This window comes from Pseudopodoces humilis, chromosome 7 (genome assembly GCF_049639895.1).
Source record: "Pseudopodoces humilis isolate 2021_Gansu_Grassland_sample_001 chromosome 7, ASM4963989v1, whole genome shotgun sequence".
Classification (NCBI taxonomy): Eukaryota; Metazoa; Chordata; class Aves; order Passeriformes; family Paridae; genus Pseudopodoces; species Pseudopodoces humilis.
Window position 1 is genome coordinate 49,242,124 of NC_142206.1, and position 27,935 is coordinate 49,270,058.

General features: G+C 36.3%; 2 protein-coding genes across 7 annotated transcripts in view; both read left to right on the forward strand.

The window, feature by feature from the left end:
• AK7 (adenylate kinase 7) overlaps positions 1-628 on the forward strand; it is a 29,076-nt gene extending 28,448 nt beyond the window's left edge. Inside the window, exon 18 of the mRNA XM_088057792.1 lies at positions 545-628. Within this exon, the coding sequence (XP_087913918.1) occupies positions 545-595 (51 nt within the window). The 3' untranslated portion in view covers positions 596-628. The remainder of the gene's footprint in view (positions 1-544) is intronic.
• A 1,542-nt stretch (positions 629-2,170) lies between these two features.
• The window catches only part of PAPOLA (poly(A) polymerase alpha), a 43,764-nt gene continuing 17,999 nt past the window's right edge, over positions 2,171-27,935 (forward strand). For 3 of the 6 annotated variants that reach the window (XR_015772884.1, XM_005520150.3, XM_088057417.1), the window contains exons 1-12: positions 2,173-2,438; positions 11,109-11,279; positions 11,887-11,953; positions 13,266-13,347; positions 13,810-13,919; positions 15,820-15,873; positions 19,036-19,147; positions 20,295-20,384; positions 20,480-20,618; positions 22,117-22,189; positions 23,625-23,745; positions 24,642-24,726. Coding sequence is in view for 5 of the 6 variants with exons in the window: in XM_005520150.3 (XP_005520207.1) it covers positions 2,431-2,438; positions 11,109-11,279; positions 11,887-11,953; positions 13,266-13,347; positions 13,810-13,919; positions 15,820-15,873; positions 19,036-19,147; positions 20,295-20,384; positions 20,480-20,618; positions 22,117-22,189; positions 23,625-23,745; positions 24,642-24,726 (1,112 nt within the window). In the remaining variant the exon portion in view is untranslated. Of the gene's footprint in view, positions 2,439-2,953; positions 3,373-11,108; positions 11,280-11,886; positions 11,954-13,265; positions 13,348-13,809; positions 13,920-15,819; positions 15,874-19,035; positions 19,148-20,294; positions 20,385-20,479; positions 20,619-22,116; positions 22,190-23,624; positions 23,746-24,641; positions 24,727-27,935 lie in introns of those variants that run through there. The other 3 variants (XM_014249908.2, XM_005520149.3, XM_088057418.1) reach the window with 3 other exon arrangements.

Here is a 27,935-nt window from a genome sequence, read left to right on the forward strand (position 1 = left end):
ACCAAGCTGTTTACAAGCTGAAACAGGGCATTTTATTAATAAAGCAAAAACCTGAAATGAAAGCAAGGGTGTTACAATCCCCCTTCAGGCATTAAGGGATGTTTTCTCAGTTTAACCTTTTTGCCTACTGGTGAGTGACAGCTACCTGCGGCTGTAGGAGTATGAGATCTTCCCTAATATCTGCCATAGCTTTTAAAGATCAGTATCAGTGGGTCCAGAAACCAGGTTCTAGGGTACTCCCTAGACATTCAGAGTGACAAAAACTGTTATAGATGGCTCACTTCCTTCTCTTGCCCACAATAGAAACAGGGTGACTGCAATGAAAAGGGAGAGTGAGGTCAATGGTATTTTGGATTGTATTTGGGGGAAAGAGATTTCTCTGACATAGAGACATTTGCTATCATAAGTGACATTTTAGGGCTATTTAATACCTACTCCAGTTTTGTTTAAAGCAATGTTATCCACTATATCTTTGTTATTTTGAATATATTTCAAAGCTGGAGATGTGAAAATAACTGTAATTTTGAAACTCTTCTGTTTATAGGCAGAATATCTCTTCAAGAACAGTCCTGATATCGATTGGAGTAAACCTTAAATCCTAGCAGCAATAGGAATTGTGAAACAAAAAGGGAGAAAATTCCTAATATATTTTAGATAAAAATACTTTGTTTCTGATGTTATTTTTGTTTAGGCTTATTATGTCATCTTCATTTTTATTTCTCATACTTTATTGCTATTTTGTACTGTGTTTTTAACACTCTTCTAAATTTCCATTTGCTGCATGTATGGATTGATACATTTACACGTCTCTATATTATATTCCTAATCCTTAGTGAATGTAGGCAGCTAGCATGAGAAAAACTTTTATCCAAAAATAAAAGTGTTTCTCTGTCCTATTTCTCCTCCCAGTAACAAAGAGGCAAAAAGTTGCACAGTACAGTCTTCTTGTGCTGCACTGAAGACTGACTGGTAAACAGTTTCCCAGCACAGGTATGTCATAAAACCTGTGTTTCACTTAGGTATCGAATGCATGGCTGTAGAACTCATTTAATAATCTTCAGCATTCAACACTAGATAACATATTTTTTAGAGACTCTTGAAGAATCTAGACTTTCCACCACATGGCTGTCCTCAATTTTGATGACTTCATCCAGATGTCACAGGAACTATATCTATGCTAACTGAGCTGAAATTGATTGCATACGTGGTGTTAAACAAATACATGATTTTGTCAAAACAGAAGGCAAGGACCCTTTGGTCAAAAGGAGGGGGGAAAAAAGTGGAAGAGCTGAAAGAATAGTGATATAGAAACATTTCACAGCTATTTTTTCTGTAAGTTTGAGTATCAGAATTTTAGATGTGTTAATGGCCAATGTTTTTCTTCAAGATATATTAGTGTTTTTATAGAGTATCTTATTTCATCTGTTTTCATAGTCACACAGACAAGTTTGGAATAGAGTTCAGAACCATCATCTCCTACTCTAAAGAAACACGTATATTTGTGATCTCTATGTCCTATATGCTCTCAGCCCAAGTTACCATTTATCCTGTGAGGCCATTGAAGATGAAATAACTGGTAGCTTTAGACAATTTCTTAGTTTGAAAGTGCAATTTTTTCAGAATAAAGATGTAACCTGGTCACTTAAATAGAGAGGGCAAACCAGGTTTTATCCAGTTACTGTAATGTGTTTACTTTTCCAAGAATAAAGTTTTGAGCTGTTCTATAAAGAGTGTGAATATTTTTTTAATAATCTGAAAGTTTATGCAGACTACTCCAGGCAGCTGTTTCAAGAACAACTTTTAGAAAGTTTGGTTTGCGCAGGGCACGGATGCACAGCGAGCCCGACGCGGTAGCCAAAGCCCCACATGTGGCTGCCTGTGCGGGCGTCCCCGCCGCGCCCGGAGCGGGCCGAGCCCGGAGCGCCGGGGCCAGCCCTGCCCGCCAGCCCCGCCCCGCGCGGCCCCGCGCACGCGCCGCCCCGCGGCCGTTGGCGCTTTGTTTTCAAACCTCGGGCCGGCGCCGCTGCCGCCGCCGCTGCCACTACATTCCCCAGCGTGCCCCGCGGCCCCGCCCCGTCTGCGCACGCGCGGCCAGGCGAGCGTGCGCGCCGTGCGGGGGTGTTCGCCGCGCTGCGTCAGGCCCCCCCCGCCCCGGAACGTTGCTGTGGTAGCGTCCGGGCGCCATGTTAGAAGGCCGGAGGGGAAGAAGCGAGTGAAGCGGCGGCGGCGGCCGGGCCTGGCACAGCCGCTCCTTCCGCTCCCGGGGCCTGGCCCCGGCCCGTGCCATGGTCGCGGCTCCCGCCGCTCCGCGGGACGAGTGACCGGTCCGCAGGCGGCAGCGGTGGGGGAGGAGGAAGAAGGGGACGACGCGGCGGCGGTGGTGGCGGCGGCGGCGGCGGCGGAGGAGGAGGAGGAGGGGCCGGAGAGACGATGCCGTTGTAAGTCCGGGAGCTCGCGGGGCGCGCTCGGGGCTCGCGTTGTGCCGGCCTCGGCCCGGCGCTCCCCGCATGCCCGGGCCCTTCCTGCCGGGGCTCGGGCCCTTCCCCCTCGCGGTCCCCTCGGCCTGGGCGCTTCCGCTGCCGCAGTGTGCGGCCCTGGCGCCACTGCCCGCGCCGCCGGGAGCTCCACGCTGCCCTTCTCGCCCCCCATGGCCGTGAGCCCCGGAGGTGATGGTGATGTGGCTTTTGCGTTGTAGTCGCCGCATTTGCGATCGCATAACGACAACGTGCGGGACGGAGCGGACGCGTGCGGCGGCCTCCGCTCTCCACAGCTGGGTCAGGGCGCACGAAGGGGCGAGACCCGCGTGTTTGTCCCTTTCTCGCCCTGGCCGCTAAGGGTGAAACGCTTTTTCCCCCAAGAGCCCCGTCGAAGTCTCCCTCTCTGACCACGCGGGCAATTTTTCTCAGTTCTGGGGTCAGGAGACCCTGGGCTTCTGGTTCCCGTGGGTGCCCTGAGGCCAGCGCGCTGCCCTTGGAACCCCCCGCTCCCGGTGGCTCCGGCAGCGCCCCCGGCCGGCAGAGCGGGCTGCAGGCCCGTGTCCGCCACTGGCCGCCGCCGGGAACCCGGGGCGCTTCTGCACTGGACGTGCCGTGCCGTGACCCCGCTGGCAGTCAGGAATAACGAAGTGTGACCTTATTCATCCCAGTTGGTTCGCTGTTTTCTTTCATCCCACCCCGGCTTTTTTTTTTTTTTCTTTATTTTCGCTTTTTTAATTTTTTTTCTTTCTTTTCCCATCGCTGATGTTTTTACGAATTCTGAGACGACAAAAATTCCAGCTCCTCAGTTCTGAAGTTCATAATCTTATCCTTTTATTATGTTATACAAATCGAGGAAAACAGTGATGTGTAGGTGATCAAGTGACTTCGGACTAAGGCACGTTTATGTATTTTGTTCAGTTGGTCTGTTTGTTTTGGTTTTTTTTGTTTGTGTGGTTTTTTTTCTTTCATTGAAGGAGAAATATAAGAATTTGTAAATATGCACTCTTCTTCTCACTGTTATAATTTGGGATTATTCACTGTGGTTTTAAATATGTCAACTTTCAAGTGGAGAATAGCCAAGGTTGTCTGTTGTGGTTGTCAATTCAGTCTAAAGTACTGCAAAGTTAGTCATGGGGTAGATAACATGATAGAAACTTATCTGAAAGGGTTTATGGCAGGGAAAGGACCAGTGGATGAATGCAGGAAGGAAAATACTTATGCTTAGTAGGTTCTAGTGCTTGTATAACGAAGCGCCAATGTTCTTATAGGTGAGGTTTGTGTATGTTCGTTATGGCAGTGAAAAGTTACCAGAAGTCAGCTTTGAAGTTGTCTAGGCTTTTCAGCCTCAGGAAAATGGGAGGGTGTTTATTCTGCCTGCTTTCATTCTTAGTTTATTGTGTTGTGACTACATAAATTCCAAAGGCTTAGTAACAACACTTAAAAAGTTTGGGCTACTTTTATGAGTTGTAATTATAACTATCTTCAACTTTGAAAAGTTTGGAATGATTTGATAATTTATCTTGATGTAGATGTCTTTGATACTTTAACTAGAAGCACTTAAATAACAGAACATAGTTACAATGGCACCAAGATATTGCTATTTTCAGTATAAACATTACTTGACAACTAATACAGGAGATTTATTGTAATTAGCAAAAAGGAAGCTTTCTCAGTTTATGCATTTGTTCTGTCATTTGTATGTTTGACATTCCTGACTGGGTATCATCCAGACAGGACTTTAAAGAGAGTATTATAATTCCAGTAAGAGAAATGCTGGTAATGCTAATTTTTGAGTTTGTGAAATTATACCTCTGGCATTAGAGGAAAGTGGCAGCTTGGGAAGATTTTTTTCCTCTATAATTCTTTCCAGTTGGTTCTGTCTTCTGGGCAATAATCTTTTTGAATGAAAGTGGAACAACCCTATGGTACTGTCAAACTTATATGGTGACAAATTTTTTGTTTGTTTTTAGTGTTTTTTTTGTGTATTTTTTATTCATGGTTTTTTTTTCCCCTGATTTTTTAATACGTCGTTCAAACTTAATTTTCACCACTTGTGTTTGCAATTGACAGGCCTTGTCAAAACTGATTTCCCATACAACTGGAGATTGTCATTATTCTTGACTTGGAGTTCCAGGTTGTCCAGAGCTGTGGTTGTGCTTATTAACAGTAAGATACAAAAGTATGAAACCAAGCAAATTCATTCTGTACATGATGGCACATCAGTAGTAAGACTGCTGATGCTGATTGATATCTGGCATTTACAGAAGCCTTTAATATTTTTTTAAATATTAAAGTTTATCCTAGAAACTTATGTGACTTTTTGTTAAAATTCTCATGTGGGAAGCTGTGTAAGGAAGAAGTCTTTAAAAAAAAGCTTATTAGAAACAAAGATGACTACTTCCCCTGTTGTAAAGATATATCTCAGTTCATGGTTTGGTATAGAATGTTCCTGTGCATTATCTGAAACATAAGATGGCAGGGAAGAATGAAGCTCACTAAGCTATTCATGTGTTTTGGTTGAATCTGGGGTTTATACAGAAGAGCTACTGACTCAGTCAAGCTGGAGCTATGTCTATGGGAGTGATGGTTTAGTCTTTTCTTGTAACCTGGGACTTTCTAACCCTCCACATAGAGAAAACATGAATCTGTTCCATTGCTAAGCTGCTGAACATCTTTCTACTGAATTCATGGCAAAACACTTCTGAAATGCTTTGTTTTGTTCTGTAACCAGAAGTGGAAAAGTGCATTGAGTCATATACATGAACATTTTAAAGTGCCATAAGTTCTGTAAATTTTAAGTATTGTTGGTATTGGTAAGTTCTGTATTAGAGTTTTGGAATGTCATTAAGAATTACTTTTTCCAGTGGACAGTCAAGCTGATTCTTACTTCTAAAGTAAGACTGTTCGTTTTTCCTTTCACTGAACTTTGTTGTAGACATGGGGGAAGTCATTCTTTTCTTCACTTTTCATTAGTGAGTGTCAGCCTATGTGCCAGAAGTACAGCACTGTTTAAAATGGCTTGTGCTGGTTGGGAATGGATAAGTAGTGTGTTTCTGAGCAGAGAGAGTTGAGAATTTTATAGGCTGCTAGGAAAGGAATTAAATTATTAACTTTGCAAAGCAATGGACTGACTTTAGAATAGTTGCCATAATATGAAGTGATAGCTTTCTTGATTGAGAAGTAGTTAATATAAAAATCTTAATTTGTTAGATGGCAAGGATATGTGGTTTTGGAATATCTTTCAGTCTTTCAGTATCACTCTAAAAAAGGACAGAGTTTATACCTGTTAATATAATAGTACTGTATGGAGGGTACTGCAAAGGTACTGGAAACCCAGTTATTTTGGGCTGAGCAGATTTCACCACTGAGACAAATTAATCTCTTAACAGAAACTCTTTGTGAGATTCCTAGTTCTTAGTTTATAGTCCCTGTTATCTTTTGATTCAGTCTTACTGAATTTCTTAAATTGCTCTAGAGTTTTTTGTCTCCCGCGTAGCAATAAAAATAATTTTTGGTTCAGGTGCTGCCTGTGCAGTTCATTAGCATTTTACTTGAGAAACTTCTCCTTCCACTGTGTTAATAAGACTATTGTTGATGGGTTTTTATTTGCACATACTGCCTTCCCTATTTTTCTGTGTGAACAGAAGAGCCAGAGGGCTCAGGAGAGTGTCCAAGGAATGTGTATGAATGATCTTCCTTTTGCTGTAGGTGAGCCTCTTCTGTTGCCCTGTTGACTGCTGGTGCTCCAATACCTTTGTTCAAATCAGTTTTGTGTATCTTGAACACCTCATACTGACAGTTGAAGACTTAACTCATGGCCTGAATGGTCCAGTGATATTCTGCTAGATATTGAAACTTCATTGAGGAGGGACAGCTGTATTGTCTTATCCATTTAATACATATGTTCCCCAGTAACTGATTTGTGTAGACTTCATTGATGTTTCCTGCCCAGATTTTTGAAACTTCATGTGGAGTGATGGTGATAAGGTTAAGCTAGAATCTTCAGTCTAAATTGCCAGTCACTCATTGTAGTAGGAAAGGTAAAAAGAAGCAAAACCCCCTCAACGGAGTTTCTCTGAATCTGGACACAGTGGAGCTTGAGCTCCATGAATTCATCGCCAGCTGGTTAACCAGATGGTGTGATGACCAGTATTGTTTCAGGAATCTGAGTTGGGTGTCTTACATCAACAAATTAAGAAGGAATAAATTTTGCTGAGGTAATCAGTAGAAGCAAATAGAGAAGTGAGCATAATCATTGAGAATCCTTAAGTTGTGTATTTTGTCTCAGTATCTAGATGAGTTTGAAACTAAAGGGCCATTTAAATGGTTACAGTTTGTTCAGTATTATGCTATGTATTTTTAATATTTGTTTGTATTGTCTTTTAATTTTGTGAAGTTTTCTAAATTTCAGTAGCATATTTAGACAGTGTGGTGCTGATGGCGACTGTATTTTGTTTGTGACAAAAAAATGTACAATCTTAACACAAATAGCACTAAAAGTAATACTATTAGAATGGACATAGAATACTGGGAGAGAAGAGGAACAAATGTTTAGAAAGACAGCATTTTGTGTGGGGATAGGATTTTTGTGGGTGGTTTAAATACAAAGCACTCTGAAAAAGAAGTTTTTAACAGGATTGTTGATTTTTGTGAGGATGGAGAAAAGTTCTAGTGTTGTAGAAGCAAACAATAATACAGAACTTGGAATTACTATCCAAGTCTTAGTTATATATGGGACAGTGTTACATAGGTATAGCTGTATTTGCTCTATGTTCAGTTTAAATAGAAGTGTTCAGTCTATCACCTGATCTTCAAAAGATGCATTATAATCCCTCCTTTACCTTAAAACAACATTTAGTCATTTCCATATAAAGGAGTTTAGAGGTGTGTGCTCTGGAAACTGTAAAGCTTCTAACGAGTTTTATTTGCGTTATTTTTTCTTCCACTTCTGCTCTCTGTTTAAAATGGGTTTTAGCAGTAACCATATAGCCAAGGTCTCTTCTTTTAGTTCGATAGTTACTGGTAACAGTATAAAAAGATACTGCCTGCCAAAACTTAAGGCTCTGAAGACAAAGTTGTTTGGCTGCGCTACCTTCAGCTTAGCACAAACTAGAGCTGTGTGTCTGTGTCTTTATATGTAAAATATAAAAATATATAAATATAAATAATATATAAAAATATATATAATATATATATATGAAAGGATGTGAATTTCTTACTAATTAAATAAGTATTTGAATATGAAATACTGAATCATAACACTCTAGAATAATTCTACTGTAGCTGTTGCCCAATTTGCACATGGTAAATTGTCGGTATATGTTATTCAAAAATTCAGGTTGAACCAGAGCTGCAACAATAGCATGTCAAATTTAACTCTGCATAATTTTCTGTAACTTTATTTTGTATTTGTACAATTGACAGATAGCTCATGGTCATATCAGAGTGATAGAATGATCTTCATATATGATCTTCATATGAGGTTTACAAGAAACAAACCTAAAAGCCTCAAACAGTATCTTAATGTCCTTTGTGATCTTGAAAAGCAAAGCTTAGGGTTTTTGTTTTATTCTTTATTTTGAGAGGGGGTGGTTTTCTTTTTTGTATTTTTTGGGGTTTTTTGTTTGTTTGTTTGTTTATTTGGGTATTTTGTTTCTTTTCTTTTTATTAAGGAAACAAACACCACCCCCCAAAAAGAAAAAAACAAACACACACACAAAAGATCCAAAGCAAAAACTGAAAAACCCAACAAGCCCTAAACATGATTTCAGCTGTCAGACCCAGATATGATCTGCCAAATCTATCTCTGCTGTTGTTAAGAGTGAGTAGCTGAGATGGAACTTCCAGTTGCTATTTAATACTTTGCTTTTTGCTAATGTTTAACTTAGTGAGTACCAGATGTGTCATAGCATCAGGGTGTTGACTCCCCAACAAGACCAGTCCCTAATCTGTTTGGGTAGAAGGTTAGATACTTCCCTGGCTTTTCATCTTTCTCTTTGAATAAATTTGGTAGTTTAATGTCTTCTCTGGACATGTCACAAATAAAAATGCCCACGTGTGACTAAGAGGGAAGATACTGGAATGTCAGTATAATCTTCATGATTTTAGGAAAAAAGTAGAAGTATAGGAGCATTTATCACTAGCATTTTCTGGCTAAAATGTAGTGTGTAAATACAGCATTATAGTTGGGCTAATGAGCACCAAAAGTTTTTTCTCAGAGATAATTTACTTTTACATTAAAAGTGGGGTAGCAAATGCTTTCTCTGGTGTTTCTTGGTTTTATGGGAGGTAGGAGGCAGGGAGAGGATATAGTTTTCCTTGTTTGTTTATATTAACTTTCATGCTGCCTTTTAAATGAATAGGTGAACAGAGTAAGTTACTTTATTCTGTCCTTCATTAAATTTAACAAACCTTCTTGCCATAGCATTTTTTCTTTAATTTTCCAAAGGAATTTTTTTCATATTCTTTGTTGTGCTACAGAAACCTTAGACTAGAGTTAACTTAGTAGGTGCAAATGGCAGAGCTTCAATTTAAATATTTTTATCTGGAAATAACCTATATTTTCTTCAGTGTTAATATATGTTAACTGTCTTCTGCGACTGTAAAATCTTGAGGGCAGCTGTTCTGAGAATTGTTACACACTAACCCAGTGGAAGGGTACTTACTAACTCAAATCAGTGCTCAAAAAGAGATGGAACACTTGTATTGGGGAAGTCCTGTTCTTTTGATAACATCGTTATTTCATTATTTTAAAAGTAAATATAAGAGCTGTAGCTGGCTTTATGTAACAATTCCCTAAGATGTATATCTGGTGACCGATTTAATTGGTTGTTTGAAGCTGTTGTTTCAGTGAGCAGTTTCAGAGCTTGTTTTGGCTGTGGCTGTGCTCTGGTTGCCCTGTAGGGGTTGGAGGAGCACTGGTTTCAATCATTGCTGTGTGGTGTTTTGAAGGCAGAGCTGCTCATTGCACTGCCAGGGCTGTGTGTAAACCGGACAGGGGAAGAGATCTGATCTTTGTCTGGGGTTTATGTACTGGGATTTTATAAACAACGTAAAGGATTATGTTTAAGTTGTTAGTTCTTGAATTTGTAAATCATGGCCTTTACAAGTACGGGGAATGCAGAGGCCTCTGTCAGCATTGCTGTCTTCAGGAATTAGCTCAGAGGAATCTGGATTTCAGTGGCATTGAGTCTTTTTTGAAATCTAGTAACAGCATCTGCCAGGTTGTGTTTTTCCAGCCCTTTTAATGAAGTCTAATATCTGTTGAATTGGATTCAGTTTCTTGCTATGGGCGAAAGTTAGTCTATCAGGAAATTGTTATACAAAGCTAAAATATTGCTTTGTATTACTACTTTAAAAAACCTGCAAAAGTAAACTGAAAAATCTTAAATTTAAAAGCTTTATTTTTATTTTTTTCTGCAAATTAACAGTTAGCAAAAGGGGAGAAAATGTAGTTCAAACGACTTGCTTTGTGGTGTAAGTTAAAATATTCCAAGGACGTTTATATACTGACACTTTTTGTGTTCTGGCTGCTTTTTGTAGAGGCAGTTAAGTGGCTGAAACTCCTATTTGTGTTGACATTCCTAAAGTTTTTTTTTAAGAGAAGAAAAAGTGTTTTAGGGGCTTACTTTGTCCTTAATTTGAATTACTGTTTTATGTTATTAATCTGAACAGCCTTTTAAAAAACAATGTTTTTGTTGACACCTCAAGTCCTAAGAATCTATATGATCTATTAAACTGCTATCAGATTCTTCATTAGTGGATTAAAATCTCATAGCTAAAGGAAACAAGGAAACAGCATAAAATAATTTTCACAGATACCCCAGTCCCCACAGTTACTTGTAGGTTTGTTTTTTAGATGTACACTTTATAATATATTTTTCCTGGCGTGCCATTTATTTATTTATTTATTTGCTGATGAGCAAAGGGACAGATGTGCTTAAGCTTGTATTGTGACTAAGTTCTTGATTGCAAACAATAGTACTTAGAATTGTTATAAAATGGGTTTAACTTGTGGAAAACTATATCATGTTTTGTTGTTTCTGGTCAATATTCAGTTAATGTGGGGTTTTTTAAAGTGCTTGTGGAAGTGAGGAATGAAGTCTTGAGGAGATGATGATGACAAATAATGGAAGTAAAATTGAAGTAACATTGTAGTTTTTCCACATGTAATAGATAGTTAGCTTTATGATAATATTTCTTATTTTTATGATAGAAATAGTATGTGATAGGTATAAACATGAAGGACTGATACTGCAGCAGCATACCAAGAACTGTTATGCCTGCCAAGAGTGGGACTTTGATTTTTGCGGGACATGAAGGGCGGTCTTTACTTTAGACTTTATGAAAGTGAAGGAGCCCAAACTGATATTGCCCTAGTAGAATGAAAAAAAATTAGTTTAGGGCCAGAAAGTTAATGCATATTAAGAGTTGGTGAAAGGTAATTCTGTTAGTGTCCTTAGTAGGACAGATTTAACACAGTGATTTGGGATGAAAAAGCTAACACTAGGCTTAACTTTTTTTTTTTTTTCTTAGTCTGTCTCTCTTGTCTGCTACTCAGATGAGAAAAAAAATAAATAAATTGTTTTTGTTTTGTTTCTGTCAGTAACTTTATCTAATTGCCTTTATTAGTCCCGTTACAACCCAGGGATCACAAACACAGCAACTACAGAAGCATTATGGCATTACCTCACCTATCAGTTTAGCTGCCCCCAAGGAGTTTGACTGCATGCTTACCCAGAAATTAATCGAAACTCTAAAACCTTATGGCGTATTTGAAGAGGAAGAAGAGCTGCAACGCAGGTGAGTAAATACTCCGTTTTGTGTCCTGTCATGAGGTTCATATGTGAATATTGAAGAGCAAAGTGTGTGTTCTTTCAAATGCTTTCTTAAAAGCCTAGTGGAATTGTAAGCTTAATTTTTCTCAATTACGAGTAATACCTCAAAACACAAAGACAAGTTAAAATGGTCTTTAAATTTCAGAGGCTGGTCTGCCATTATCCCCTTCATCCCTACTTTATTGTAATGGACCTTATACTTTTTTTTTCCTTATTAAGCTTTCTGGAGGTTTTTTTTTCCCTCTCAGTACTGCTTATCACTGTTCTTTTAGATGCATGTGTTACATGAATTAAAGTTTTATTTTAAAAATTAGTTGAATTCGTGTGTGTATGCCTTGCATGCTTTCGTTTTTTGGAGCTTAAACCTCTTGAATGTCTCTTAGGGGTGAAAAATAGTGGGAATGTTGTAGGAGTAACTTTCTTTCAGTGTATATGTATATATAACAAGATCTGTAATTAGATCTGTAATGTTACTCTTCTTGACTTAGTGTGTAATGATGATCATAGTCTTTAAAAAATTCTACTAGTTTTGTCTAAATTTGTAACCTGTCATTCTGCTTTTTTATTAATAGGATTCTAATTTTGGGAAAATTAAATAACTTGGTAAAGGAATGGATACGGGAAATCAGTGAAAGCAAGGTATGGATGTATTTTACATGGAGTCGCTAATATTGTGGTTCTAAGAGTGCTGTTAGGATGATTATTCCAAAATACATTCCGGTATTAAATGGGATGAACTTTAGATTTGGGGATCAGAACAGATACCATCCTTGTGTAGTTTCTTTTGTTTACAAGCAGCATTGCCCGTTCATAGTAGAACCTTGTCAAAGAAAAAAACTGGTAGATATAACTTGACTTTTTCTCAAAATTCATGCATACAGTACTGTATTAATTACAGGCTTAGATTATTTGCCTTTGTGGAACAGTGCTAGATCTTAAAATGTACTTCCTGCATCTTTGTGGTCTGTGGTCTTTTTCTTTAATGTTGGTCCTTTAATGTTACTTTTGTAGACTGATAATGCTGATAGTGTTTTTGCCAGGTTATAGTAATCCCTGCTTCCACACATCTTCTTTGAAGAGTTACAGATGTGCATGATGATAGATTTTTTTTTTAGAGGAAATGCATAGTTTTTTAATCTGTTTTGCTTTGTGTGTATTTTGGGATTGTATGTTTTCTGTACACTTCCCTTATGCAATGATAATTTATATATGAAAAAGATTATGGGCAGCGACCACCCTACTCTGTGTGTCTTGATCCTTGAAAGCAAAATAGTGAGAATATCATGACTGGTGTAAGGTGGAAAGCTGCTTAAATTATTCTCATGTACGTTGCAAAATAGAAGTTTCGATTTATTTTTTCTTCTGCTGTGTAAACATTCATGTAGTGTTTCAGATTGTACCTTTGCATCCTGTTATGAAAGGATGCTGTCTTTGTCCACAGTATTGTGGACTCAACAGTTTTTTAAAAGCTAGGAACTTTAGTAGATATACCTTAACAATTTAAACATACAATACCTTTCCCAAAGGTAATTTTGTTTAAAGGCTGTGGTACGAATGTCTCTGAAAGTAATGTAATAAACACTGGTACGGTAGACTGTGTTTTGTGTTGCTCTAAATTGGAATTAATCATCTACTCCTGTGTCAGTCTAAAATGCCTGAGTGGTAAGCAAAGTGTGTTTCAACTCTGTAGTGAGCCTGAAGTGTAGAATTGGTGCAACAATTACCAGGTCTGAGGCGGTAATGTAGTTGAAATGTTACAGATGATCAAAGTTATGTAGTTGAAATGTTACAGATGGCAAACGTATCTCAGGCTTTTCTGTAAATACTGAGATTATTTCCGTAATTCAACAGCGTAAATTTCGTGCAGTATTTTTCCTCTTGTTTAAAAATAAATGGTTTGTGTTGTTATAAGTTGTTAAGGTAAAATAACAATTTTTTTTTCTCCATTTAGAATCTTCCACAATCGGTAATAGAAAACGTTGGAGGAAAGATTTTTACATTTGGATCCTATAGATTAGGGGTTCATACAAAAGGTAACATTTCCTTTTGTGATAAAAATCCATGTGTTTGAGGTAATGTTTGATTTTGCTGTATTTTGAGGTGGTGTTAGATTTCTTAGTTTTTTTGGTTAACTATCTCTAGTCTTTATTCTAAACAAAATGAATATATTCCCATATTATGTTTTTGTCATGGATTGAGAAACAGACAAAAAAGTTGAAAATTATTTAAAGATAGAGGAAGTTGTATACTTAACTTTTCATGTTTTGTTCTTTGAAAATGACAAGTGTTCCACGGTTGAAGCAAGAGTGTATGTATGTGTTCTGTATGCTTAATGGCCATGAATTTTTTTCATTTGATTTGACTTAGTATTTCAAAAAAACACCATTCCACATGATGAGAAACTAAATTTTCCTACTAATAGAAATATGTCTATTGCTGTCATTCAATGCATGTGAATTATTGAGTAATTGCCTTCTGCTAATTAACAATTTCAGGTGCTGATATTGATGCCCTGTGTGTTGCACCAAGACATGTTGAAAGAAGTGATTTTTTCACATCCTTTTATGAAAAATTAAAACAACAAGAAGAAGTGAAAGATCTGAGGGTATGTGAAACACCTGATACAGCTTGCTGACCTGAGGATTAGGAAAATTCAGTAGTGAAAAATGATGCTTTAAATAAGCAAATAAACTTTACTGTTAAGACTTGCAAAGGATTTCTTGTTAACCTGTAGCAAAGCCTGTCATTAGAGTTGAAATAAATAGAGGTTCTTCTGAATTTTCTGTGATCTCACTTAATAGATAAACTCTAAAATTTGGGTGGCAGAATGATCTCCTAGCATGTGTGTTAATATGGCAAAATATAAATGTTATCTTGACAGAGTTCGGGACCAAACTTGTTTGGTTTTAATGAAGTTTTTATGCTGCTTTTTTGTAACTTCATGCTTATATAAACAGTAATGATGGTTGATATTAACTAAACTTTTTATACTGGCTGTCAACTGTGCATTTCAAAAAGGGAAGCTATATTTTTAGTATGTCTTGTTTCTAAATGCTTGTGCATGATTTTTAGTTTCTAAAGATGAAGGTTTCCCTTGCAGTAGTGGAAGACTGAGTAATGGAGTATTTTGTTTCTGTTATACCTCACTGACACACCTCTCTGAGTCAACTCGTGGGAGCTTTAATTGGCTCAGAGTAGATTTTCTCTGCTCCATTTTCTTTTTTTAGATGAAGGTAGTTGCTGGCAAGTCTTTGTTTGGTTTAGTCCTGCTCTCATAAAATAAATTCAACTGTCTCTGCAGCATTCTTCCAACTTATGCACCCTGTAGTTGGTAACTACCAGAGTAGTGCAAACATCTGGTGGTAACATTATATGCAGTGAAACAACTGTTTTCAAGGCTTTATTATCTGAACACATTTAGTAATCTTTTAAGTTGACGTGATATTTGAGAGGATTCAGTTTTTCAGATTTCCATTTAACTTTGCTGTAAACTCTAACTCCAGGTAATGTAGTTGATTTAGCAGCAACGTATGTATGGTATTCAGTGTAGCTCTGCAGTGATGCAAATAACCTTTATGTTAGCGTGTCATAATACTTTTAGATCATTCCAGCTAGTATGAGGAGTTTATAAATCTACATCTTTAGGGGAACAGACTTCCTTAGTGGTTGCTGGAGTGAGTATGAGACACTTGAGAATTTGATTTTTCCTTAGTATCGATCCATCCTGCCAACCAGTAATGTTAAGTCAACCTTAACTAAGGTTTTAGCATGGACAGTAATGTTGTCTCCTCTTCTTGATAAGAACTGAAACGCTCTTGAAACAGTTTATCCTCCAATAGTTCAGAGTATTTCTTATTTGGAGGTAGGCAGCATTCTTTGCTTTTGCTAAAGCAGTGTGCTGCAGATCTGCATTCAGTTCAGAAGCTCAGTTCAGTACAATGATATTCCGAGGTGATTGCAGAGGAGACGTGAAGTTCCATAGTTTCATTGTGATATTGTTAATTAGAATACCATATTATTGACCACGTTTTAAAAACGTGCTTGGTCTCTGGAGGCTGGTGACTTGCAACTGCTTTAGGTGATGTTAGGCTGCATAGTTACACAGTCTTCTCATTTCTTATACCAACTCTACAAGCAGAAATAATAGGCCTTTTAGAGCAAGAATCACCATAGCTTAGAGTACTTGGAGTACTTAGAGATACTTGTGAGGAGTAAAAGATGCTTTATTGTGTCTCATGTGTAGGGAGAAAGAGGGCTGGGCCTTGGGGTAACACCATCACGGTTGGTTGGTATAAGTTTGGATCATAATTAACATCTAGAGAGCTGCTACACATAGTAGCTGCATAAATTCTCAGTGGTGGAGAAAGATATTGCTGACAAAAATCAACCTGAAAAGAGAAAAGCATAGATGTAAATATCATTTAATTATGATTGTCTAGATCCGGTAGCTATTGTTTATAAATGTTCTCTATATTGAAAATAAAATGCAACTTTTTTCCCCCCAGGCTGTTGAAGAAGCTTTTGTCCCAGTTATTAAACTTTGTTTTGATGGAATAGAGGTAAAGATCCTATTTTGATTTGTTTTGGTAGAATGTGGTTAAAACAAAGTTTTTAATAACGTAATAACATTATTCATTAATAGCTGTGCTATTAAAGTGCCTATCCAAAGTTCACACCTAAGGTTTTGTGAACAGTCCTTAGTTGTGTAGTTCACAGTGGAGATTTAAGACTGAAACAAGTTTTTTTTGATGGACTTAAAACTGCATGCAGAATATCTTCCTGTCCTTTTTTTTTTTTCTCTGCTGCCCACTTAGTTTACTGATTAGTTTACTGACTGGTAGACTACCAGTATAGACATTATTTAGGCTTAACATTTAATAGAAATTTTATTTGTAAATAATGCGGCATCAGAATTTTATAAAGCTGTGGTCTTTAACTAGTTCTCAAAAGTGAGCTGCAGAGGGCAAGCTGGGTATTCCTTTTGTCCTGATCTCTCAACATGTCTATAAACACATGACCAAAACAATGGTTTTGGTGGCTGTAGCCTGATGGATCAGTTGTCTTGGAGCACTGAACTTGCTTAATTTGATTTTTGCTAAGGAAACAGGAATGGTGATTTCAAGAGATACTCTATTTTTCTCAGACTGTTACATAGTCAAACTGTCATCTTTTGGTTTCAAGACATAAACATATGAACTGTTCATACACACAGTTAATGGGACTTATTGTTGGATTATGTCAACCAGTAACTGGTGGGTACAAGAAGGTTAGTTTACAGAGGGGAAGGAATTCATTCCCATACTAATCTGACAAATGACGTGTTGTAGTGTTGTACACAAGATTGGCAATTTCTTCTCTCTCAGTGTGTGAGTTTGTATCTGCTAGCCGTTTTATACTGTCCATATGCCAATATGTCCATATGCATATATGCCATATATGTCCAATCGAGTATTAAGGAGCATTTTTCTGGAGAATCTGTTTGCTGTTTACTTAGCTTAGGTATTCATTCTAGATCTTGAAACTTGACATAGCTGTCCTCTGAACAGTTTGGTTCTGTATGTTGAGTTTTTTGTTTTTTTTTTCATCCAGTCATTCAAGCTGAAGTTGTCTCTCTTTTCTAAAAAATGAAATTTGAAATACAAGCCAAATAGGGGGAAAAAAAAAGGACTGTTTCCTCTAAAAAAATTAACATCTTGTTCCAATATAGTAATTTATAATGGACTTTGATGGGCTTAGGTTTATTACTGAGACTTAACTCATGTTGCTGACAGTGCATGAGAGTTCTTTTTCTTGTATCATAAGCACACTCTTTGTATATACCAGTGTTGTTGGGCCACAGTTTCTGACAGCTGTGTTTGTGCCCAGCTACATCAGTATTAAAAGATTTTAATTTGATTTTCCTTTTGCTCACCCATACAAAACATGCCAGAAGGTAGAACTGAGGAAAAGTACTTTAGTTTTATGGTGATCCTGTTATTAAAACTTAAAAAAATTCTGACAATAAGTTTCTACATGCCCATTTTATGTTCTTGTTTAAAATAAACAACTTTCTTCATTTTTTTGTTCCTTGTAGAGTACTTTGTATTTGATTGTCAGCTACCTCTCCCTCAGTTACATAAGACAGACTGTTAATTTCTTTATTTGAAAATAAATGTCAATGAGCTTTGAATCTTTAGAGGTACTAGACCTTCTAGAGATCAGAGCAGAATTTCAAGCTGAAGGTAATTCTGAACTTGTTTTACAGTGAGAAGTAGTACTTTTGATTCAAGTAGGAACTTCTGTGTGTAATACATACTGTTGATTAGATCAGCTATTAAGGATTTTGAAATAGAAAGTGCACTGAATACTTTGGAAATACTTTTATGTGGCAAAGGGGTTCATAGTTTAAAATGGATGGGTGCAAAGTTTTAAGTACCTACAAAAAGCCTTTGTGTCTTCAGCTTCACTTTATCTGAAATAATTTTAATGTAACTAAACCAGTTTTGTTCTTGGTGCAATAGTACTTGATATTTTGTCTTGTAGGTCAAGTGATAACCACTTTGGTTAAAAGCCTCATTTGGTGAAGGGCCTTTTTTGTTGCCTTGCAGACAGTCTGCCGATATGCACTTGATATTCTCATCAACTGACTGATGGAAAGGCAAACTGATGTCCGCACTATGCAGTGTCTTTGTGTGTGGGGCAATGCAAAACTAACTCAGTACTGAATAGTATTTTAGATCTTCTTGGCCTAGAAAAAGTGTTATGTTTAAGTATTGCAGAAGTAATAGCAAGGAAATTGGATTTAGTTTCAAAATGTATACACTTGCTCAGCAGCTTGCTGAATTTTCAGAACAGTTTCTGTAATCAGGTATGTAGACTCTTCATAGATAACTGGTCTTAGATTCAACTAGTTACACATGTGCTTTACAAGGGATGGGGAAAGGTATCTTACTCTTTCTGTAATTACATTGTAATTTTCATGGAATCACAGAATACGCTGGGTTGGAAGGGACCCATCAGGATCATTGAAGTCTGACTCCTGGCTGTGTGTAGGATATCCTAAGTGTCACACCATGAGCCTGAGAGGGTTTTCAAATGTTTCTTGACCTCTGTCAGCCTTGGGGCTGTGATCACTGACCTGAGGAGCCTGTTCCAGTGCCCAACCATCCTCTGGGTGAAAAAACTTGCCCTGATATGTAATTAAGCCTCCCCTGGCTCAGCTTTCTGCTCTTTCCTCGAGTCCTGTCACTAGTTGTGAGAGCGAAGAGATCTGTACCTGCCCCTTTGTTGTCTTCAATATCCTCATGAGGGGATGCAATGAGGACTCCCTTCAGTCTTCTCCAGAATTCTTCTCTAGAATATTTGAGAATATTTTAGTTAAAAGCAGGATTTATGTTTTTGTGGCATGTTGTGATGTTGATAGGGTTTTGTATTCTGGATGTAGAAGTGATGCTTGTTCCCAATTTATTTTATTTACATTGGCAGTCAGCATAGTTTTTGTGTGTGGGCTGGTTGTATATTAATCTAAATGTGTTTTTTATCCTTTTGAGAAAAAAAAGGCCTAAGATAGATGAAGCATCTGAAAGTGTTTCTTTAGGTGTCTGTGAAGGATGTTACTATGTATATTTTAAAGGGATCCTTTGTACTAGCATGACTGTTATTAGTAAACGTAATGAAAATGACTTACAGAATCCTACAGAAGAACAGTTTTCTAATGTCTTACCTCTTTTTTTGTTCTTAAGATTGATATTTTGTTTGCAAGATTAGCACTGCAAACTATTCCTGAGGACTTAGATCTACGAGATGACAGCCTACTTAAAAATTTAGACATTAGATGCATACGAAGTCTTAATGGTATGTATATCCTGCTTCGCATCAACTTGTCTAATCTTTAAATAACTATCCTAAGTTCTTTGATACAGTAGTTGTGGATTTAACTGGAAATACAGTAACTCCGTATCTGGAAATAAAGTGATTGCCAGTTTTGTATATCTTTCTGGAGAAAAGAGTTGTTGCTTGTTGTCTAGACTATTTATGATTTTTTCTCTTGTTTCGTTGGTGTATAGTTCTAGAAATTGATGGGACTTGCAATACTTGTGTGGAGCATTACCTGTTTCTATAAATAAAGATGTGTGTTTGTTTTTTAATTTGTGTTTGCATAAATATACATGAAACTGCTTCATGATATACTGGATATATCAAAATGGTGTCAGTTTGAGGTCAGTTCTTTAGTAGCTTACTAGCTCGTATAACCCTTAACTGCTCTATAATACATTTGCTTAAAAAATGGTTATTTATGTACAGGATGGTAGTGGCTTCAACCTGGCTGCAGCTTGATAGGGAAAAGGAGCATGTTTGCATGAGGAGCATTGATTGTTTTTACAAGCTAAAAACTTGATAATTTGAGATCATCACAGCTGCTTTAAACTGTTTTGTGAAATTCCCATCTATGCAATCTCTAGAATTTATAGTTGCTTCTTACTTTAAAAGTAGTATTAGATAATACTATTTTCTTGCAAACAGCTCTCTGCAACTACTTAGTAAGAATGAAGTACTACTTATTTTTTATTATAAACCCCCGAAAATCAAGCAGTTAATATTGCCATCTATAATGTTATAGTCTGAAAATAATGCTCTCAAAGTAGTACAGCTAGTATGTTTAAAAACTATTATTTTCAGCCTTTAAATAATAAATAAAATATTAAATATAATAAAAAATAATAAAGCCTGTTATTAAAAATTTAAAGCTTTTACCTATGGCTGGCAGGTTTGTAGTCAAGTGCTCATGAATTGCCTACTGGAGTATAGCCATAAAAGACTAAAAATTAAAAAAGGCATGTGAAACTATGTTAAGCTTTCTAATTCAAAACAAAAGTGATCAGAATATGAAATAAGTTTCTAGCATACTTACCTAAAAAGTTTGGTAGTGTTGACAGTGGGGGAGAATAAACAAGTGTAAAACTTTGGAAGCAGCAACTATAATTAATTCTTTCTTTTGCAGGTTGCCGGGTAACCGATGAAATTCTGCATCTAGTACCAAACATTGACAACTTCAGGTTAACACTGAGAGCTATCAAATTGTGGGCAAAACGTAAGCAGTTTTATTCCAAAATTCGTGAAGTTTTCACTACGTCTTCTGGTTACTGACATCTCTTTCCTTTTGTCTCTTTCCTTTTTGATCCACAGGCCACAACATCTATTCCAATATACTAGGTTTCCTTGGCGGTGTTTCCTGGGCTATGCTAGTAGCAAGAACTTGCCAGCTTTATCCAAATGCAATAGCATCAACTCTTGTACATAAATTTTTCTTGGTATTTTCTAAATGGTATGTTTTTTTTTTGTGGTTTTTTTTTTCTTTTTTTTTTTTTGGTTTGTTTTTAATTTAGATTAAACTAAAATAAAATTGTTTGTAGACACTAAATTTTAGTCCTGTTTTTATGGTACCATTTTCAGCTGTTACCAGATTAAGATAAATTGGAAGCATTGTTCTTGCCACGAGAAATTGTCAGCTTAGTTTTTCAGTAAGTCATCCAACATGTCTTGTTTTTAAAGTATCCAAACCAAAACCAAACCAAGACCAGTTCCTAATTGAAATTTTCTCAAGTATTTTTTGTAATTCAACAATACTCTTCAGATAAAATACTTATATAGTACAAAATAGTAGCATATGCCCCAAAATTTAAAGTCTTTTAATTAGATACTGGGATAATGGATAAAGGAGGTATGCCAGTATCTGGTTTAGGCACATAGCTTAAATGCAATTTAAGAGAACCAATGGCAAAAATGTGGGTTTTAATCTTGTCAGTGGTAGGTCTTTCAGAATTACATGCTATTTCATACTCTTGAGCTAGTTAGCTCAGAAAGATGGTTTGAATAACTCTGATGGGAACATTCCAAGTAAATTTAGGACAAATGGGAGAAAGGTGAACTCTGCAGATTACAAATAAATACAGTTTTTCTTGAAAGTCCCATGTTTGGATACTTATATTCTTCATGAGACACTGACAGACTTTAAGAATAATTTACTAAGGTGTTGCTTTACTCAAAGTATAGTGTCTTTTCTTCTTAACGTGAATACAGTTTGCACACTTTCACTGTCTTGCATTCATAGGCTTTATAGCCTCCTTGAGGTATGTAATGTTTAGTAATATTTTGCCACACTAAGGTAATAGAGGGGAATTGGTTGCAATCATTTTTTAATGTGTTTCTTGGACTTCTCTCCCGTTTGTACATGCATAGCATAGGACCATAATGTACACATTCCAAAAAATTAGCTGACTTCTGCTCTTTATAAGAAGGTAACTTTTATTCAGGGGGTAAGATGACTTAAAGAACAAATGTTACTTTTTTAGTGTTTCATTCAACGAGGTTTCTTTCTTTCTTGATTATAATTTTGTTTTAATACATACGGTTTGTAATGATGCTATATGCTGTAATTGTGCTGGCTGTTTGTTCTGTAGTTTGTCCATGAAACAGCTAGCTTGAAGATGGACCCAATGTCAATCTTCACAGAGAAATTTCTCTTTGGTTGGTATATTTCAGGAAGAATTTAGAGGAGTTTAAATTAGTTATCTAAACCAGTGGTTGTAAACCTTCAAGACTACAGGAAATTCCTTGATGCCCTGGAGAAGCTAATTGCAGTTTATTGTTTTTCAGCAATACAGCTTATTTAAGCAACCCCAGTTAGATCAGCTTAGTCATGAGGAAATGGTGCTTTAATTTTGAAAGCAGATTTAAGAAGGATCACATTCAAAAGTATTGTTTGTGTAACATACATGGTTGTATCCAATAGTCTTATTCAGTGCTACAATCTTTTTGAACAGGGAATGGCCAAATCCAGTGCTATTGAAACAGCCAGAAGAATGCAATCTTAATTTGCCTGTATGGGACCCAAGGGTTAGTGTGTTATTTTTTCCCCTCTAAGTCACACTGTACAATAAATTTGGTTGCTTAAAAAATTCTAGGTGGACTTCATTTTGGGTTTATTGAACTTAATGTTGTGGTCTTATATCTTCGTAAGTAAACTAATTCTCCTGATTATAGAACACTTAATTTTCTGAATTGACCGCTTGAAGCACACTTGCTAAACAATGTACTTTATCTCCCAGTTTTTGCATAAGTGATCTTAATAAAATTCAGCATAAATAGTTACGTCTTAAAGTGAGACATTTTTGGAAAATTGGTAATCTTAAAATAGTTTGCTTATTTAAAGCCTGTTACTTTTGCAAGTATCTTGAATTCACTTCAGTGCAAGTTACAGCTGGATAGGCTTGGTTCCATATAGCTGTAGTAAAGTGTCTTTTCATTTTGCACCAAGGAAGATCATAACTTGAAGTCTTGTTTTGTGTATTGTTTATAATACTTGATCTCCATCTTTGTAGCACTTACATGGAGGATATTTGGCATGATTGTCCTTCAGTCAGTTGAACAGTTTGCAGCAGATGCATGGCCCCCATTGTGAGCTTTCAATAGGACATAATATTAATACTTGACATAATGACATAATGCTCAATGCTGTTTGTCAATCATAGAATGATTGATATTCAACTAATCTTTATTTTGATGAATAGTGTAAGCATCAGAGGTTGAGTTGTATTCCCTTTTGTACTTCAAATATGTTTTTTTCTGATTGACAAAAGTTCACATTTAAATATGTGAAACAGTTGAAAACATGTTCTTGAGTCTGTTATTCCTGAGATAGGAGGTTTCAAGTCAGTGATGGGAACTGCTAAGATAATGGCAGGGATTTATCTTTTATTTACCTTCTACAAGATTGTTACCCTAATATAATATTTTAATGTACTTTGCGTGTGTATGCTGTGTCCTTTCTTTTTTGTTACCCTGTCTGCTGTTAAATAAAAGTATGTTAATGCAAGTGATGCTTCTGTCAGGTTGCATAGAGCCTCTTTTCTTAAAATGGCTCTTAGTTTTCAGTAGTGTAACAGAAATAAACTACCTTTCGCAAGGTCCGAAGACAGTCATTCTGCAGAAGGTGCACATATGTGATGAGATGTCCTTGGTTTCATGTGATCACAAACTAATTTCTATTAAAGAGGGAAATTGTTCTGTTTGGTTGCCATTTCTGGATTTAGAAATGCCTGCAACTTGATCTTGATGTGCTGACAGGTTTACAGCCCTCCCACATCACTGTCGCTCAGAAAGATGTCCTTTGTGAAAGCATTATTCTTGTTTTCTAAACTTTCTCTGTACTCTTGGTCTGAAAACTAAGGTCTCTTAGAACTTAAAACTTGGTTGTAGTAAAGGGAGAAATCCAAATTTGTTAACTGATGTGTATGCTTGAAGAAAACTGATTGGCTGTTGTTATATGTAGGTAAACCCCAGTGATAGGTACCATCTTATGCCTATAATTACACCAGCATACCCACAGCAGAACTCTACGTACAATGTGTCCGTTTCCACACGGATGGTCATGGTTGAGGAGTTTAAACAAGGTAAGTATTATCTTATGCTCTCTCTATAGATGTTTTCAGACAGATTTAAAATAGTTTCATTGCTAGTATGCTTTGAAAGGGGGAGGTGGGTGGATGTCAAAAAGCTTCTTGACACAAGACTGTTTTGAGGGACGTAGAACTTGGCCTATTACGCTTAATGTTGCTTAACACAGCAAACTTACTAGATCCTTCTGCAGGTCTGTCCTTCACTCTTAGAAACGGAAGGTAGTGAAAGAAAATGTGTTGTGCTGTGAAAATCAGAACTAATGGTATAATTATTTTAGTGGCTTAGTTTGTGTCATGTTACATGAAGAATTAGCAATAGTAGTTCCACTTGATGCCTGTTTCAAGGCTTAATATAATATACTCTCTTGAAGATGACTCCTCTGGATTTATTCAAGTAATGTACTTGAATAATTATAGCAGATAAGAGGTTATCAAAGCAAGAAGTAGATTTGATGCAGGGAGCAGCTACAAGTCCTTTCTTAGTCAGAGGAGTACCTTATTGTCTCAGTGTAACTTTGCCTTGTAAAATGTCTTGCACAGGACGTGATTCAAGTATTATAAGGAAAAGGATATTTTGTCTTTGAACTGAATAGTTAGTGTGGCATATGCAAAAAACTAAATGGAGTTGTGTTACACCACAGAGCAAAAATATGTGAAATAATCAGTCTGATTAATTAACTTACATTTCTACACAGATTATGAAGTTTTTATAGTAGCATTATTTGTTTAATTAATGACCAGTGAAAGTATGACTGAATTATAAATTGCTGTGAATTTAGAGGGAGGAAATAATTTGTAGTAGTTTTTGCTAAGTTAATAAACTGTCTGTACTCTGGATACTAAACTGTATTTTTAAAAAAAAGTTTAAATTTTTTTTTTTTATAATTTAGGTCTTGCTATCACAGATGAAATTTTGCTGAGTAAGGCAGAGTGGTCCAAACTTTTTGAAGCTCCAAACTTCTTTCAGAAGTACAAGTATGTATTTTATGGCATGGCAGAATATTTTAAGTTTATCAGTTGAACTACCTCATAATGCTCTCTGTAGCACAGGCTCATAAGTATACATACATTAGATGTCCAAAACGTGTTTTGTTAGGATTTTTCTATAGCATGGGAGAGAGAATACACTGCTGTCCTTTCTCTTGGAAGGTATATAATCTCTTCAGGTACATTTCATGTCTTAAACCTGTATTTCAAAAACCAGTTAGTCCCTGACCAGATAATTAGAATGTCACCAGTTAACTCTAGAATTGATATGCTACCAATAACATTGAAGACGTGTCATCTGGTTTGACTAATAGAAATGTTCTTTAGTCCTGTCAGTAAGCATTCTAAAAATGGGTCTTCCCAAGAAAAAAGACATTAAAAGAACTTATTCTGAAGGTGAATAAGTACTTGAAACTGTGTGTTTTCTTCTGTCAATATAGTCAACAGTTTACTCCAATAATAAAAGATATCTTTGCAATTGTGTTGACTAACTACCACTTGTACTAGTTATTACTAGTTTTTTTTTCATTAAAGCTTAAGGCTTTTGGATCTTTATTAACTCACACCTAGCTTTGCTAATTTTGTAATGTCTCTGAGAAATACTGAAATTCATACTTCACACTCTTAGGGTTTCTAGTAATATGCTATGGGGCAGAAGCTTGTTAAATGTATACGGACTTGCTGAAAGTTGTATTTTTATAATAAATATGGATTATTAAAATACGGACTACATCTTCTTTGCCCTCAGTTGAAATTGGAGACCCATTTTTCTTGAATCAAATATATTTTACACTTGTTTGTGTTGGGTGGTTGGTTGGTTTTGTACTAATCTAAACAAGATTGAAATATACAGTTCCCCCATTAAAAGAGACTGATGACCTTCATAATGTGTCTGTGTTTTGTTTCTATACCTTTTGCATGATGAAAGCTTTAAAACATTTGGATGGCTTTTATGTTGTTCCTTGTAGCTTAAGATTGAAAACATTTTAACAAACACTGTTAAATTATCTTATTTTTTTGAAGTAAAAAATGGGCTGCAGACAAATTAGTTTCTGCTCAAGAAGGTGCTAATAAGTTCCCTAGTACATCTTTGTTTCTTTCAAAAGTAGAAAAAATTAGGAAGCATTTATTGTCATTTGAAATAATCTCCATTTTAATGCAGTTTTTTTGTGTACCAGCTTAAGCCATTTTTTTCAGGTGTAGCAATAAAAGCTTTTGCTCAACATTATTTATCCAGGGTTTCTGTTTTGCACAAGATGTCTTTGCTCTAATTTGATTTTTTAAAATGGAATAATACTATGTAGCCTGCTTTAATTTAAATTACCCAGGATTTTCTTTGTTTTCCCTTACTAGGTTAATTGTACAAGTTTGGTTAGTAGCCTTTACAAAGTAAATAATTACATGTAGTCATCTGTATGCAGTAAATCTGGCTCTCTTGGTCAGATCTCCATCTAAAAGATAAATATTTTGAAATTTCTTCCCCTCTTCACACTCTTCTGTTTAAATTGTAGATGCCTTGGCATGTTCTACTAAAATTCATAGCAGTGTGTAATGCTCTGCCAGATAAGAGAACATCTGATCCTTGCTCTGCGACAAGTGTTTGTTTTACTCTCTGAAAGCACAGCTTCAGTTCTCTATCACTCTCAGGAGCAATTAGATGCTGAATGTCTATTGTTCGTAAGCACTTTTGCTGTGTTTAAAATAAACCTCAGTGATGTGTGACTATGGAAATCTAGAGGCTACTGCATTCCTGCATAGTAGGAGCAGATTAGAAATTAGGAAAATTAGGACATCTGCTTTTATTTTTTTCTTACTTTTTAAATGTCAGCAATTACTTGGAGTTAGGGAGTTGCAGCATGTATTAGCTGCCCTTTGTGTGGATTTAAACTTTTAGAAGGGGAAAGCAACAACGAAGAGCATGTAGATAGGATGTTTTACAGGGAAGTGACAAGAATTTCAAATGGATATGAGTTTGAAGTGTATGAGAAATGAAATTATTACAGCTTAAGACCGAGAGAGCAGTGTTTCGAGAGAAATAGCACTCATTTAATGACCTTTAGCATATTCTTTCTGTGTTGTTAAAAGAGATAATTCTGCTAAATAAGTAGAATATAAATACAACTTTTGAAAAGCTGGTTTAAGTTCTTGGCTTTATAAGACTTTAAAGTACTGAATGAAAGTATAATTCCCAGGCAGGTAATAAAGAAAAATTGAAATTAATATGTGCAGGTGTTCTAAGTTGGTGGTTTTGATTTTTTTGGCTTTTTTTTTTGTTGTTTTTTTTTTTTACAAAAAAGTAATATGACTCTAAATTAACTACTTTTTTTTTTAGAAAAAATTGTATTAATGATGTATTATAGTTCCATACTATCTACATCAGATAATTTTTATGAAAAGAATGCTTAAAGGAAGACAGTGAGAAAACATCCAAGCCCCCAAACAAACAAAACCCCAAACTGATATACTTCAGAATCATACCCAGGATCTGGAAGTCACCATTGAGAGGCAGAAGCTTAAGCTAAGACCGTTTTTTGTGTGTAATGAAGTGATAGATACTTCCGAATTACACATGTGCTTTTGATAAAATTATGAATGAGGCACTGACAAAAAGTCTTGTCTTAGCAAAATATAGCAGTGAGGTCTTGGACTCTTAAAACTAAGTGTATCTTAAGTTTTAACATAAATTATTTAATTTTATTGAAAATGGTAGTAGGAAATTTCTAGAGAATAATTCTGTCTCAGCACTAACAACTGGTAGGGTAGTGAGGAGAAATTGGATCCTTTTCTTTTTTCATTTTTAGCGAACACTACCTGAGCAAAAATAGTTAATCATCACTTATTTTTTTCATAAATAAGGTTTAGGGTTTTTTTCTAGGTGCTTATCAGCTAGTTGAGGCTCTTAGACATAGCCAAGTTACTTTTTTTAATAGTTCTTCAGAAGTTTGTTTAATAGGGATGCTTTCAATAAGTAACTGAAAAATCAGTTTCTTCAAATATCTGCAGGTTTGAAATTTCTTTTTCAATTCGGACATGGTTAAAAATATCAAAAAGCTCAGACATTGTTGTGCCTACTGAATGAAACATTCTGCAAGTGTGTGATGTAGGAATCTTACTGAAAGTGTAGTTTTCCTTAGAATAAACTAGTACTAGTAATTAGTAACTTCTCATACAGAATTAGAGGGCCCTTATCTTTTTCC